General features: G+C 45.1%; 1 protein-coding gene across 7 annotated transcripts in view; it reads right to left on the bottom strand.

Annotated features, from left to right (window-relative positions):
• Positions 1–12,936, bottom strand: part of RAVER2 (ribonucleoprotein, PTB binding 2) — a 99,558-nt gene extending 86,622 nt beyond the window's left edge. For 3 of the 7 annotated variants that reach the window (XM_060206356.1, XM_060206357.1, XM_060206354.1), the window contains exon 1: positions 12,585–12,935. In XM_060206356.1, coding sequence (XP_060062339.1) covers positions 12,585–12,815 — 231 coding nt within the window. In that variant the 5' untranslated portion in view covers positions 12,816–12,935. Of the gene's footprint in view, positions 1–12,584 lie in introns of all 7 variants that reach the window. The other 4 variants (XM_060206355.1, XM_060206351.1, XM_060206353.1 and 1 more) reach the window with 4 other exon arrangements.
• Positions 12,937–14,326: the final 1,390 nt, after the last annotated feature.

The following is a 14,326-nucleotide window of genomic DNA, read 5'->3' as shown; positions in this document are numbered from 1 at the left end:
CACCCTTTGACCTCCCAGTTGTAACTCTGACCAAATGCAATTAGAAACCAGAGGATGAGAGGGCCTGATAAGTGCAACCCACAGTACAGGCTCACTTTCCAGGGCACAGCAGGTGAAAAACCATGTGCACGATATTCAACTCAGCAACCAAGGGGAATCCTCTACAGATAACTGAGTCGAAATATCTAATACAGACCAGTGCCGCCGGTGGTCTGACCTCCCCGTTATTGCTTACTACCCCCACCAGTGAACATCCCATTTCTATGGGCTGATCTCACTCTCAGGCAGAAGCTGAAAAACAAGATCAGAAGAGAAAACACAAGTAGAACCTAAACTGGAGTTGGTGTATTGCACCAAAGTAAAAGACTCTGGGGTGGCTGGGGCGGGGGGGGGGGGGGGAATACAGGAACAAGAAAGGATGACAGAGGACCTAGTGGGGGTTGTATTGTGTGGAAAACTGAGAGATGTTATGCATGTACAAACTAGTGTATTTACTGTCGACTGTAAAACATTAATCCCCCAATAAAGAAATTTAAAAAAAAGAATATATCATATTCTTAGAGGAAAACACCTGCTTCTTGGAGAAAACAAAATATAAAGAGACCAAAAGACCGAAGAACTCTGAGGAGTAATTTCAGAGTGTTCAGAGTTTGTTACTGGGGCTCTCGCTGGGGCTCGGTGCCTAGACAACAACTCCACTTCTACTGGTGTTAATTTTTCCCTTTTTCTTTCTTGTCTGAGAGAGAGAGAGAGAGAAAGAGAGGCCAGCAACACTGTTCTACTACTCATGAAGCTCCTCTCCCGCACACACACACCCCAAGGTAGCAGACTGGGTTTGAACCCAGGTCCTTACACGAGGTAACATGTGCGCTCTATCAGATGTATGACCACCTGGTTCTTTTTTATTTATTTATTTTCCCTTTTGTTGCCCTTGTTGTTTTGTTGTTTTAGTTATTGATGTCATAGTTGTTGGATAGAACAGAGAGAAATGGAGAGAGGAGGGGAAGACAGAGAGGGGGAGAGAAAGACAGACACCTGCAGACCTGCTTCACCGCCTGTGAAGCGACCCCCCTGCAGGTGGGGAGCCGGGGGCTCGAACGCGGATGCTTACACCGGTCCTTGTGCTCTGCACCATGTGCGCTTAACCCGCTGCGCTACCGCCTGACTCCAGGCCACCTGGTTCTTACTTTTCTCCTGGGTCAACATTTCTTCATGCGCCTGTTTGAGCGACTCAGACAGCTCGTTGGGCCCAGGCACGAAACACCCGATTTACATGCACTCGATTCCAGCACCACACAGGAGTGTGAACAGCTGTGTGGACAGTCGTGCTGCTTTGCCCTGTTATCATGTAGCTCTCTCATAAGTCGGTAAACTTTAAATGCTGGTCCAGGAGGGAGCTCAGCAGAAGCGCACATGACAGTAAAACAAGCATCAGATTCCTTTTTTTTTTTTTTTTTGCCCACAGATAAGAAATGGATTCTGGGAAACCATGAGGGCAAATAAAATGAATAAGTGCAACCAGAAGAATCCAGAAGCATCACCATAACGACAGGGGCCCCTTTTTGACAACAAACTTGCATGAGAGGTGCTGTCACTCAGTGAACGCTTCCCTGATCACCTGCAGCAGTTTACTTCAAGAGCGACTTTGGTAAAAACAGCTGGAGCTTCTGACATCAAGCGCACTCAACGATGGTTTATTTTTTGTTTGTTGTAATGTTTTTATTTACTAGTTGTTGGTTAGAAACACAGAAACAGAGAGAGGAGGGAGAGACAGAGAGGGAGAGAGACAGAGAGACAACTGCAGCCCTGCTTCACCACTCTTGAAGCTTTCCTCCTGCAGGTGGGGACCAGGGGCTTGAACCTGGGTCCTTGTGCACTGTAATGGATGGGCTTAACCAGCTGCGCCACTGCTAGGCCCTTCATTAACGGTTCAATGGTTGGATGTAGAATTTAACGGTTGGGTCTAGAGTCTCTGCTCCTACAAAGTTGATTAGATGTTATTAGACTATTTAGAGTAATCTCTCTCTTTCCTCCCCTCTCTTTCAGAAAAGCCATATTTAAAGAATTGGAATGCTAACTGCTCCTACAAAGTTGATTAGATGTTATTAGACTATTTAGAGTAATCTCTCTCTTTCCCTCTCTCTGTCAGAAAAGCCATACTTAAATGATATTGGAATGCTAACTGACAAAACGACCTTCTATAATATTTTTCTTTTTTTTTCCCTATGAGAAAAAAGATGTTCCTAGTCTCAAAAATAATTTCAAAGCACAACCCACCCATTCACGAATGAGGAACAGGCCTATAATCAGCTGGCATCGCTCTGGTTGTCGAGCATTTGTGATGCAGACCACAGAGTGCTTCACTTCTGCAATGTCTTTTCAGAACACAGACAAAGTGTGACTGAAAAACTTCTCGAGAATTTCTGCCAAGACTAGAAACAGACAAGAGCCAGTGGTGCCCCAGAAATCTAGAAGAATATTCCTCTGGCAGCTTTCAGCCTCCTTGTTACAGTGGGAACAGTGCATAAAATAGATGGAAAGATGTAGGGCCACAAGTCAGCTGTGAATGACTACACTTAACAATGTAAAAGATGATTTAAGCAGCATTGGATTATGCTAAGACACTCTTGGACATAAGCAAAATAACATTCTAAAGAAACAAAAAAGAATATTAAAACGTGAAAGTATCTGGGGACTGTCAGGAGGGAGTGAGCGTTACAGTCCTATTTTTAAAGATGCAATAAATGGTGAATATATTGTTACAGAAAGCAATGTGTATTTTTAAACCCCACACCTAACGCAAAGCCTAATGAGGAAAATACAGTCGGTCTTTTCTTGTATTAGTAGTATAAAAGGAAAACAGGGATAAGCAGCATAAAAGAAAGTTAGCTAGAGTTCCCTACATTTGGTTGTTATTCCAAAAATGCTCAGATGATAATATTATGCTTCCAAATGGGCCTCTTTGAATTCACCATCAAGCTTCTCAATTAACTACCATAATAGAGGACTTTGAGATGAAAGTTAATAAGACCCAAAGTGAGACAAGAGATTTCTTCTTATATTACGGATCCTGGCCGTTCGCACACTAAGTGCTTCACATTTTCTTCCAATTACACAATCAAGTCTCTTTCAGATTTCAAATTAAACAACATAATAAAAACAAAACGTATGTACACAGGGCAAAGCTGACTATACAAAAAAAGTCTAAGTAGATTTAAACAATAAAGGATAAGAATGTCAATACTTTTTTTCCCCCATTTTGGATCCCCAGAAACACAGCTATTCCAACAGATTCTGGTTTATCATAAAACATGACAATCGATAGAAACATATAAAAATCACATGTTATGGTTCTACCTTTGCTAATCAAAATTAAATTTTCAGAGTTACAAAAGATTATTCACACACAGACACAAGTCTAAGTCACCTTTTATAGTAAACACAATTCTACTGGAATATTTTTCAGGCAACATAAAACCTCAAACCAATTTCACTCTTGTAAGTCAGGTTTATTATTTACAACTCGAAGAAAGAGACAAGTTGCGGACAGGTTTGAGGACTGGTTCTGTAACTGTAGAACTAGGTATCTGTTTGTTTTTTCTTTTTTTTTAATTCTTTTTTTATATGTTTTAAATATTTATTCCCTTTAGTTGCTCTTGTTGTTTTATTGTTGTCATCGCTGTTGGATAGGACAGAGAGAAATGGAGAGAGGAGGGAAAGACAGAGAGGGGGAGAGAAAGATAGACACCTGCAGACCTGCTTCACTGTCTGTGAAGCGACTCCCCTGCAGGTGGGGAGCTGGAGGCTTGAACCGGGATCCTTATGCTGGTCCTTGCACTTAGCGTCCTGTGTGCTTAACCCGCTGCTACCACCCAACTCCTTGTTTGTTTTTTTAACCACAACACTGCTCAGCTCTGGCTTTTGGTGATGTGGGAGATTGAACCTGGGACTTGAGAGTCTCAGAAATGAGCGACTCTTTGCATAACTATTATGCCATCTCCTCCAGCCCAAAATAAGTTTTTTAAAGTAAGACTAGCATAAAAAATAAAGTAAGGTTGACAGGAGCAACATTTGTGTTTCTGGAATCCTTTTCCAAAGGAAGCAGTAAGCAGAACGGGTTAAAACAAATGAGTCAGGAGATAATAAAGAGGGCTGACAACAAAGTATGAGCAAGAGGTAAAAAGGACTTGCAGCGCAGGGACCTGTATAAGGGTCCTGGTTCGAGCCCCCGGCTCCCCACCTGCAGGGGAGTCACTTCACAGGCGGTGAAGCAGGTCCGCAGGTGTCTATCTTTCTCTCCCCCCTCTGTCTTCCCCTCCTCTCTCCATTTCTCTCTGTCCTATCCAAGAACGATGACATCAATAACTACAATAATGAAACAACAAGGGCAACAAAAGGAAAAATAAATAAATAATTACTAAAAAAAAAAAAAAAAAAAGGGCTTGCAGCTAAGTGGAGGCTATGCCAAACAAGGAGTAAGAGGCCTCCAGAAAACCAGGGGGCTGGCCAGGCACCATCAGCTGACCACAGAGTAACTGTTCAATGAGACAGATCTTGAGAACTTAAAATAAGATTTTTTTTCTTCTTTTTAGAGAAAAGAATGTTTTTTTTAAAATTGATTTTTAGAGACAGGTAGGGAGAGGGGGAGAAGAAGGGAGATGGTGGGTAAAAGCTAAGGGCGGGGGGAGCCAAGGGCTGGAACCAGGATCCTTGCACGGGTCCTTGTGCTTCATTAACACTATGTGCGCTTAACTGCCTGCCCCCATGTCTCTCATTCTCCCGGGCATTCTCCCTGTCTCTCTATGATTGAAAGAAAAGAATTCTGGGCAGATGACCCCACCAATGTGTCCTGGAGGCCCACTTCCCAGAGACCCACCCCACTAGGGAAAGAGAGAGGCAGGCTGGGAGTATGGATCAACCTGTCAACGCCCATGTTCAGCGAGGAATCAATTACAGAAGCCAGACCTTCCACCTTCTGCATCCCACAATGACCCTGGGTCCATACTCCCAGAGGGTTAAAGAATAGGAAATCTATCAGGGGAGGGGAGGGGGATATGGCGTTCTGGTGGTGGGAATTGTGCATAGTTGCACCCCTCTTCTCCTATGGTTTTTGTCAGTGTTTCCTTTTTATAAATAAAAATTTAAAAAAGAAAGAAAGAAAAAAAAAGTATTGGCCAGAAACAGTGGAATCATGTAGGCATAAAGTCTAGTCCCAGGGAGTCGGGCGGTAGCACAGCGGGTTAAGCACACGTGGCGCAAAGTGCAGGGACGGGCCAAAGAGTCCCGGTTCGAGCCCCGGCTCCCCACCTGCAGGAGGGTCGCTTCACAGGCAGTGAAGCAGGTCTGCAGGTGTCTGTCTTTCTCTCCCCCTCTCTGTCTTCCCCTCCTCTCTCCATTTCTCTCTGTCCTATCCAACAACAGTAACATCAATAACAACAACAATAACTACAATAATGAAACAACAAGGGCAAGAAAAGGGAAAAATTTAAAAAAAAAAGTCTAGTCCCAGTGGCAAAATAAATAAATTAATTACAATTTGAGAAGTCAGGAGACAGCTCAACTGGTAGACCGTGTGTGCCTTACTACAATGGGATGCCCAGGTTTTACCCCGGCACAGTACAGAATACTGTAGACAGCAACAGAGAAGTTTCACAGATGGTGGACTGTCTCTCCTCTCTGTCTCTTCCCCTCTCTCTCACTCTCAAAAAAAAAAATACAGAATGAAAAAGTTAAATTGGAGCCCCCACACCTATGGACATCTAATCTTTGACAAAGGGGCTCAGACTATTCAATGGGGAAAGCAGAGTCTCTTCAACAAATGGTGTTGGAAACAATGGGTTGAAACATGCAGAAGAATGAAACTGAACCACTGTATTTCACCAAATACAAAAGTAAATTCCAAGTGGATCAAGGACTTGGATGTTAGACCACAGATATAAACTATCAGATACTTAGAGGACACTATTGGCAGAACTCTTTTCCGCATAAATTTTAAAGATGAAACGAATCCAATTACAAAGAAGACTAAGGCAAGTATAAACCTATGGGACTACATCAAATTAAGAAGCTTCTTCACAGCAAAAGAAACCACTACCCAAACCAGCAGACCCCTCACAGAATGGGAGAAGATCTTTACATGCCATACATCAGACAAGAATTTAATAACCAACATATATAAAGAGCTTGCCAAACTCAACAACAACAAATAACCCCATCCAAAAATGGGGGGAGGACTTGGACAGAATATTCACCACAGAAGAGATCCAAAAGGCCAAGAAACACATGAAAAAATGCTCCAAGTCTCTGATTGTCAGAGAAATGCAAATAAAGACAACAACGAGATACCACTTCACTCCTGTGAGAATGTCATACATCAGAAAAGGTAACAGCAGCAAATGTTGGAGAGGGTGTGGAGTCAAAGGAACCCTCCTACACTGCTGGTGGGAATGTCAATTGGTCCAACCTCTGTGGAGAACAGTCTGGAGAACTCTCAGAAGGCTAGAAATGGACCTACCCTATCTGCCTGCAATTCCCCTCCTGGGGATATATCCTAAGGAACCCAACATATCCATCCAAAAAGATCTGTGTACACATATGTTCTTGGCAGCACAGTTTGTAATAGCCAAAACCTGGAAGCAACCCAGGTGTCCAACAACAGATGAGTGGCTGAGCAAGTTGTGGTTTATATACACAATGGAATACTACTCAGCTGTAAAAAATGGTGACTTCACCGTTTTCAGCTGATCTTGGATGGACCTTGAAAAAATCATGTTGAGTGAAATAAGTCAGAAACAGAAGGATGAATATGGGATGATCTCACTCTCAGGCAGAAGTTGAAAAACAAGATCAGAAAAGAAAACAGAAGTAGAACCTGAAATGGAATTGGCGTATTGCACCAAAGTAAAAGACTCTGGAGTGGGGTGGGTGGGTGCGGAGAATACAGGTCTAAGAAGGATTCAGGGGACCTAGTGGGGGTTGTATTGTTATATGGGAAACTGGGGAATGTTATGCATGTACAAACTATTGTACTTACTATTGAATGTAAAACATTAATTCCCCAATAGAAAAAAAAAATTTACACCCTGTGGTCAGGGAGGTAGCATAGTGATAAAGCTTTGGACTCTCAAGCATGAGGTCCTGAGTTCAATCCCTGGCAGCACATGTGCCAGAGTTATGTCTGGTTCTTTCTCTCTCCTCCTATCTTTCTCATAAATAAATAAAATCTTAAAAAGAAAAAAAGAAAGAAATGTTAAATTGGGGGTCGTGGTGGTTCAGCGGTATAGCACATATGTGAAGCTGTGAATCTGTTCCCTAGCACAGTGCTGCACACCAAAGAAATAATTACGAGTTGAAAAAAATAGTTAACTATTTTATTGAACCTAAAACAGTAATTCTCACTCTAAGGAATCAAAAGAAAGAGCTTACAATTACCTTTAGAAATTAGTATACTGGGAGTTGGGCGGCAGTGCAAGCGTTTATCGCACGTGGCACGAAGTCCAAGGACCGACGTAAGGATCCCGGTTGAGCCCCTGACTGCCCACCTGGAGGGAGGTCGCTTCACAAGCCATGAAGCAGGTCTGCGGGTGTCTATGTTTCTCTCCCCCTCTCTGTCTTCTCCTCCTCCTCTCTCCATTTCTCTCTGTCCTACCCAATAATGACAACAACAATAATAATAACAATGATAAAACAACAAGGGCAACAAAAGGGGAAAAAATAGCCTCCAGGAGCAGTGGATTCTGGTGCAGGCACAGAGCCCCAGCAAGAACCCTGGAGGCAAAAAAAAAAAAAGAAAAGAAAAGAAAACAGTTAGTCACCACCAGCCAGAGTTGAGTAGTGTAATAATAATAATAAGAAGAAGAAGAATAAGAATAAGAATAAGAAGAAGAAGAAGAAGAAGAAGAAGAAATTAGCATACTTTGGTATGTCCTCATTTATGGGAAATATAGCACTAATTTATATTATGATTGTGATCTGAAAACTATAATAGCAAAGGTTGGACAAGGGCAGGAGATGACAGAAAAAGAGACACTACACACCTTATGTTCTATAATATCAAATGATCTGTTTAGATCTTAAATGATATATTAGAAATATGAAAAACACCATGAAAATCATTATAGAAAAAAAATGATGTGAGGACAAGTCCAGAAAACAGTCACTAGGGATTAACAGGTTTTGTTTTGTATTTATTTTTTAAGCTATGTTTTATCTCTCTTGGTGAGTTTTTTTATTTTTATTATCTTTATTTATTTTTTTGGATGGAGACAGTCAGAAATTGAGAGGGAAGAGGGAGACAGAGAGGGAGAGAGACAGAGAGACACCTGCAGCCCTGATTCACCACTTGTGAAGCTTTCCCCCTGCAAGTGGAGACCAGGGGCTTGAACCTAGGTCCTTAAGCACTGTAATGTATATGCTTAACTAGGTGCACCACTGCCTGGCCTCCCAGTTTTTATTTTTATATTAAACTCCAGCTCTCAAAAAACATGGATTAAGATTTTTATTTTTTATATTTCTTTATATTTCCCTTTGGTTGCCCTTGTTGTTGTTTTTTATTGTTGTTGTAGTTATTATTGTTGTTGTTGTTGATGTCATCACTGTCAGATAGGATAGAGAGAAATGGAGAGAGGAGGGGAAGACAGAGAGGGGGAAAGAAAGACAGACACCTGCAGACCTGCTTCACTGCCTGTGAAGTGACTCCCCTGCAGGTGGGGAGCTGGGGGCTGGAACCAGGATCCTTAAGCAGGTCCTTGCACTTTGTGCCACGTGCACTTAACCCACTGTGCTACCAGCTGACTCCCGGCTTATGATTTTTTTAAAAAATTAACATACTTGGTAGAGGAAGACTGACATTTTGGTGCTGGGCTAACCACAGATTTTGAGGAGGTGTGAAACAGCACCCCAGAAATATCAACAGGCGTGTAAGACAACATTTCTTTAATTAAAAGCTATAGTTTATACGAGTAAATTACTTTACTTAGCAGTAAGACTTCTAAACATATCCCCTTACAATGCCAGTTTTACTTGGTAATTTATGTTTGCTACTTTATAGAAAATCCCAGGATTTAGTCTACACATAAAACCCACAGCACAAAAGGGAGAGCTCAAAAAATATAAGTGTAATTCTCCTAATCCCTCTCTCCACCAACACCGGGTAATTAAAACTGCTCCTTTTATTATACCCTTCGATATATTTTTTTTCATGTCTCTTGAGAAGGAAAATAAGAAAAATAGCAGAAAATTAAGAATGACAAAACTGTGTAGAATTTTAGGTCTATTCTTAGAATGTAAGGAAATGTGATAATAAAAGTACTGACGTTCTACAAAGGAAATCCAGACACTTTGTCATCTACCTTCTAAATTATCTACATCCAGAGTAACTATTTTCCTTTTTTCTTTTCTTTTTTTTTTTTTAAATGCCATCTGTTTTCTCCCAGACCTCCCTCTTTCTGAGTTTTCTTGCTGTTTCTATTTACAAGGAAGGGGAAGTTATTTCATGTAATCGACCCACTACATGCATTTTTTTTTCCTCCAGGGTTATTGCTGGGGCTCGGTGCCTGAGCTAAGAATCCACTGCTCCTGAAGGCCATTTTTTCTCCCGTTTTTGTTGCCATTGTTGTTGTTGGATAAGACAGAAAGAAATCTAGAGACGGGGAAGACAGAGAGGGGGAGAGAAAGATAGACACCTGTAGACCTGTTTCACCACTTGTGAAGTGACTCCCCTGCAAGTGGGGAGCCCGGGGGCTCGAACCCGGATCCTTATGCTTTGTGCCTTGTGCGCTTAGCCCGCTGCGCTACCGCCTGACTCCCCACTACATGCGTTCTTATAGGTAGTAACACACATTATTCACGAGGGCCGGGTGGTGGCGCACCGGTTCGGCACACAATGAACAAAGCGCAAGGGCCCAAGCAAGGATCCCAGTTGGAGCCCCTGGTTCCCCACCAGCAGGAGGGGGGGTCGCTTCACAGCAGTGAAGCAGGTCTGTAGCTATCTATCTTTCTCTCCCTATCTTCTCCTCCCTTCTCATTTTCTCTCTGTCCTATCCAGTTAAAAAAAAAAAAAAAAAAAAAAAGGAATAAGGAGTCGGGCTATAGCGCAGTGGGTTAAGCGCACGTAGCGCAAAGTGCAAGGACCGGCATAAGGATCCCGGTTTGAGCCCCCGGCTCCCCACCTGCAGGGGAGTCGCTTCACAGGCGGTGAAACAGGTCTGCAGGTGTCTGTCTTTCTCTCCCCCTGTCTTCCACTCCTCTCTCCATTTCTCTCTGTCCTATCTAACAACGATGACATCAACCACAATGACATCAGTAACAACAACAGTAACTACAAGGACAACAAAAGGGAATCAATAAATATTTTTTTTTAATGGAATAAATAGCCTCCAGGAGCAGTGGATTTGTAGTGCCGGCACTGAGCCTCAGTGATAATCCTGGAGGAAAAAAAAAAAATTATTCATCAGCTGCAAACATGATAGAAAAAAAGCTGGTAAGAATAGTAATACAATATGGACTAAGACTTTTCCCCTCTTCTTTTTCTTCTTTCTTTTTTTTTTTTTTTTTTTAACAAAATGACCCCTAGTGCTCGAGTAGGTTACATGCTCACATTTTTTGTTAAGTGGCTAATAAAGGTCTAATTACCTAACAGTGAGGAGTTCCGAACATTCACTTGCCTATGGGTCCTATGGAAGAACTGCTTATCAATAAATAGCCAGCTATCTGACAACGTCAAGCATCATGTTACAAGGAGAGACTAAGGGAGTCGAGCGGTAGCGCAGCGGCTTAAGCGCACGTGGCGCAAAGTGGAAGGACCGGCGTAAGAATCCCAGTTCGAGCCCGGGCTCCCCACTTGCAGTGGAGTCGCTTCACAGGTGGTGAAGCAGGTATGTAAGTGTCTTTCTCTCTGCCTCTGTCTTCCCCTCCTCTCTCCATTTCTGTCCTATCCAATAACAACAATAAAACAACAAGGGCAACAAAAGGGAATAAATAAATTTTTTTTTTTAAAAAAAAGCAAAATAAGGAGAGACTAAGTGAGCTGAGCCAAATTAAGTTCTACCGGGACAGCCCATTGTTCTCATCCACATAAAATACAGAAATTCAAGTTACACGTGAAATACATGTGAATATCGAGGCAGACAGGAAATCTTGAAAATAATAACATGATTTCTTTCTTTTCTTTTCTTTTTCTTTTTCTTTTTTTTTTTTTTTGGTAAAACAAAAAGTAAATGTCTGTATAGGCAAAGGCATAGGAAAACAGAAAAGTAACATTTGATGATTTATCTTTGTGAGTCTGAAGTATGAGCAATTTCTATGTCCCTTTTTTGTGCTTTTCTGGATCTTCCAGATTTCTTCTGATGTGTATTGCCACTTCAACAATCAAGAGGGAAAGTCCACTAGACGGCAAGCTTCTAAGCATCAAGTCACAGACCATGCGCACCTGAGACACAGAGTAGTCTGTCTTCATGCCTCTCCAGAATGACTTAGGAGGTAACCCCAGAGGCCTTGACAGGGCAGAAGACTTTAGCCGGCCTTCCCGAATGGCAGAGAGTAAGTACCCCTCCATCCCAGACTCTTTCTCTGCAAACTGAGCAGCAGAGCTGTTTCCTACAAACTCGGCCAAGTACTTCTACAAATGCACAACTCAATTCCCAGGTCTGGGGCGACCCTGCCGCCGAGATGCGCTCAGATCAGCGGCCCCCGCAAGAATCTCTGCTCTTCTCAAGGTGCTCCTGAAACTTGCGACCACCACCACCCCTGCTCCCCAAATCTGTGTGTCCCACAGGTTACCTCCATTCTCAGCACCTACAGCCGCTCCTCCCAGGGCCATCGAGGGAGGGAGGGATAGGGGGAGAGAGAGAGAGAGAGAGAGAGATGGCCGTCCCCATTCCCGTGACCTTGGACAAGTCACTTTGCCCCCTAGAAACCTCGGTTTTCTTTGATGTCACTTTTGCAGGACGGCCACAGTCTCAGTCACTGGTAGGAGTTAGAGGTGGGGAGAGGAGAGGAGAGGAGAGGAGAGGAGAGGAGAGGAGAGGAGAGGAGAGGAGAGGAGAGGAGAGGAGAGGAGAGGAGAGGAGAGGAGAGGAGAGGAGAGGAGAGGAAGACGGAGAGAAGACGAGAGGAGAGGAAAACAGGCAAAGAGGAGACTAGGCGAAGAGGAGAGGAAAGGAGAGGAGAGAGAACAGAAGAGAGAAGAATACGCGGAGAAGAGAAAGAAGAGGTGAGGAGAGGAGAAGAAAGAACAGGCGAAGAGAAAAGAAAGGAAAGAACAGAAAAGAGAATAGGCGAAGAGAAAAGAAAGGAGAGAACAGAAAAGAGAATAGGCGAAGAGAAAAGAAAGGAGAGAACAGAAAAGAGAAGAATAGGCGAAGAGAAAAGAAAGAAGAGAAGAAAGAAGAGAAGAAGAGAGAAGAGGAGAAAAGAAGAGAAGAACAGGCGAGAGGCCGATGCGTTTCCAACTCTGCGCCAACCCCCTTCCCTTCTCCCTCCCGGGAGCGCAGCGCAGCAGCCCGAGCGAGCGTTCACGCCGCCTTAGCAGCAGCCCTGCCCGGCCCGGCCCGGCCCCGCCGCCCGCCCGCCCGCCCGCCCGCTACCTGGCAGCTGCTGTCCGGGGGCAGGTTTTTCACCAGGATCTTCCTGCGGTTGCTCAGCTCCCGGCGCATCCGCTGCAGCCGCGCCGCGACCTCCTCCGGGTGCAGCCCCGCCGGCGCGGGCGCGGGGTCCCCGGCGAGTTCGCGCGCCCCGCCGGTCCCGGGTTCCAGCCCCTGCGCGCCGCCCAGGCCCGCGCCCCCCTCGCCGCGGCCGTCGCCCGCCGCCGCCGCCATCTTCCCGCCGGCTCCTCCGGAGGCTCCGGAGAAGGGGAAGCGGGAGGAGGCCCGGGCGGGCGGAGGCCGCGGAGTGGGGCCCGCGGCGGGGAAGGGGGAAGGGGGGCGGGGGGCGGCGCCGCTGCCGGCAGCCGAAGGGCGGGGAGAGGAAACCTGAGCGCCGAGGAGGAGCCGGGAAGGACCTCCGGCAGCCCCCGGCCCCCGCGCTCGGCTCGCCGCCCGCCCCCCGCCGCCCCCGGGACACCTGTGCCGCGTCTGCCCCGCAGACTCCGGGCCCCGCGCAGCCTCCCGCCCCCGGTCGGGACCCCGCAGCTTCCCGCCGCTCCCGCTGGAAACTCCTGCGCTAGGGCGAGGGCGGCGCCGGGGGTGGAGATGTGCATATTTGGCAACGAAGTTTGGCTTTACAGTGAAAACTCCAGATCTGATGTTTTCTAGGAGCCGAAAGGGAGATGCTTGGATTCTGGAGGAGGGGGTGGAGGAGACCCCATCCCATCCCATCCCATCCCATCCCATCCCATCCCATCCCATCCCATCCCATCCCATCCCATCCCATCCCATCCCATCCCATCCCATCCCACTCCATCCCATCCCATCCCATTCCATCCTATACCATTCCATTCCACTCTATCCCATCCTATACCATTCCATTCCACTCTATCCCATCCTATACCATTCCATTCCACTCCATCCCATCCCATCCCATCCCATCCCATCCCATCCCATCCCATCCCATCCCGTCCCATCCCGTCCCATCCCGTTCCATCCCGTTCCATCCCGTTCCATCCTGTTTCATCCCTTTCCATCCCATCCCATCCCATCCCATCCCATCCCATCCCATCCCATCCCATCCCATCCCATCCCATCCCATCCCATCCCATCCCATATAATATAAAGGTAAAACTTGATCATGGAGTATTTTTATTTATTTTTATTTTTTAGTTGTGCGCCCCTGGTCCATTCCTGTTACATAATTCCTAAAATGCAAAACCTGCGGGGTGGTAAATGCTACCTAGAAAGCGATGCTGAGACAAAGACTGCTATGAAGCAGAGTTATGACACAGACTAGAGAAGAAGATACCTCTTGGAACACGGTTTTAATTGCAACTTGAAGAGTTGCGTTGTAGAGCTAAGTTAAAGTGATGGTGTCAGATGGTAATAGGCGGTCTTTGACGGGCACCAGCCCAAATAACTATCAGCCAAAAAGAACATACATCGTTTAAGAGTGGGTCCTGCAAATTAGACACACACACACACACACACACACACACACACACACACACACACACACACACCTAGCTTTCAGCTGGGGGAGATAGCAGTTAATGGATATGCAAAGAACTTTCATGTCTAAGACTGAGGTCCCAGGTTCAGTCTCTAGCACCACCACTAATGAGAGCTGAACAGTGCTTTGGTTTAAAAAAAGGGGGGGGGATAAAATGCATTTAACAGCAATATTAATTCCACTAAGGATAACAATGAAGTAGCTGTAACAAAAACAAAAGTTTATTTTT

The sequence above is a fragment of the Erinaceus europaeus genome, chromosome 13 (genome assembly GCF_950295315.1).
Source record: "Erinaceus europaeus chromosome 13, mEriEur2.1, whole genome shotgun sequence".
Classification (NCBI taxonomy): domain Eukaryota; kingdom Metazoa; phylum Chordata; class Mammalia; order Eulipotyphla; family Erinaceidae; genus Erinaceus; species Erinaceus europaeus.
The sequence above is the reverse complement of the archived record's forward strand: the minus strand, read 5'-3'. Positions and strand labels throughout refer to the sequence as shown.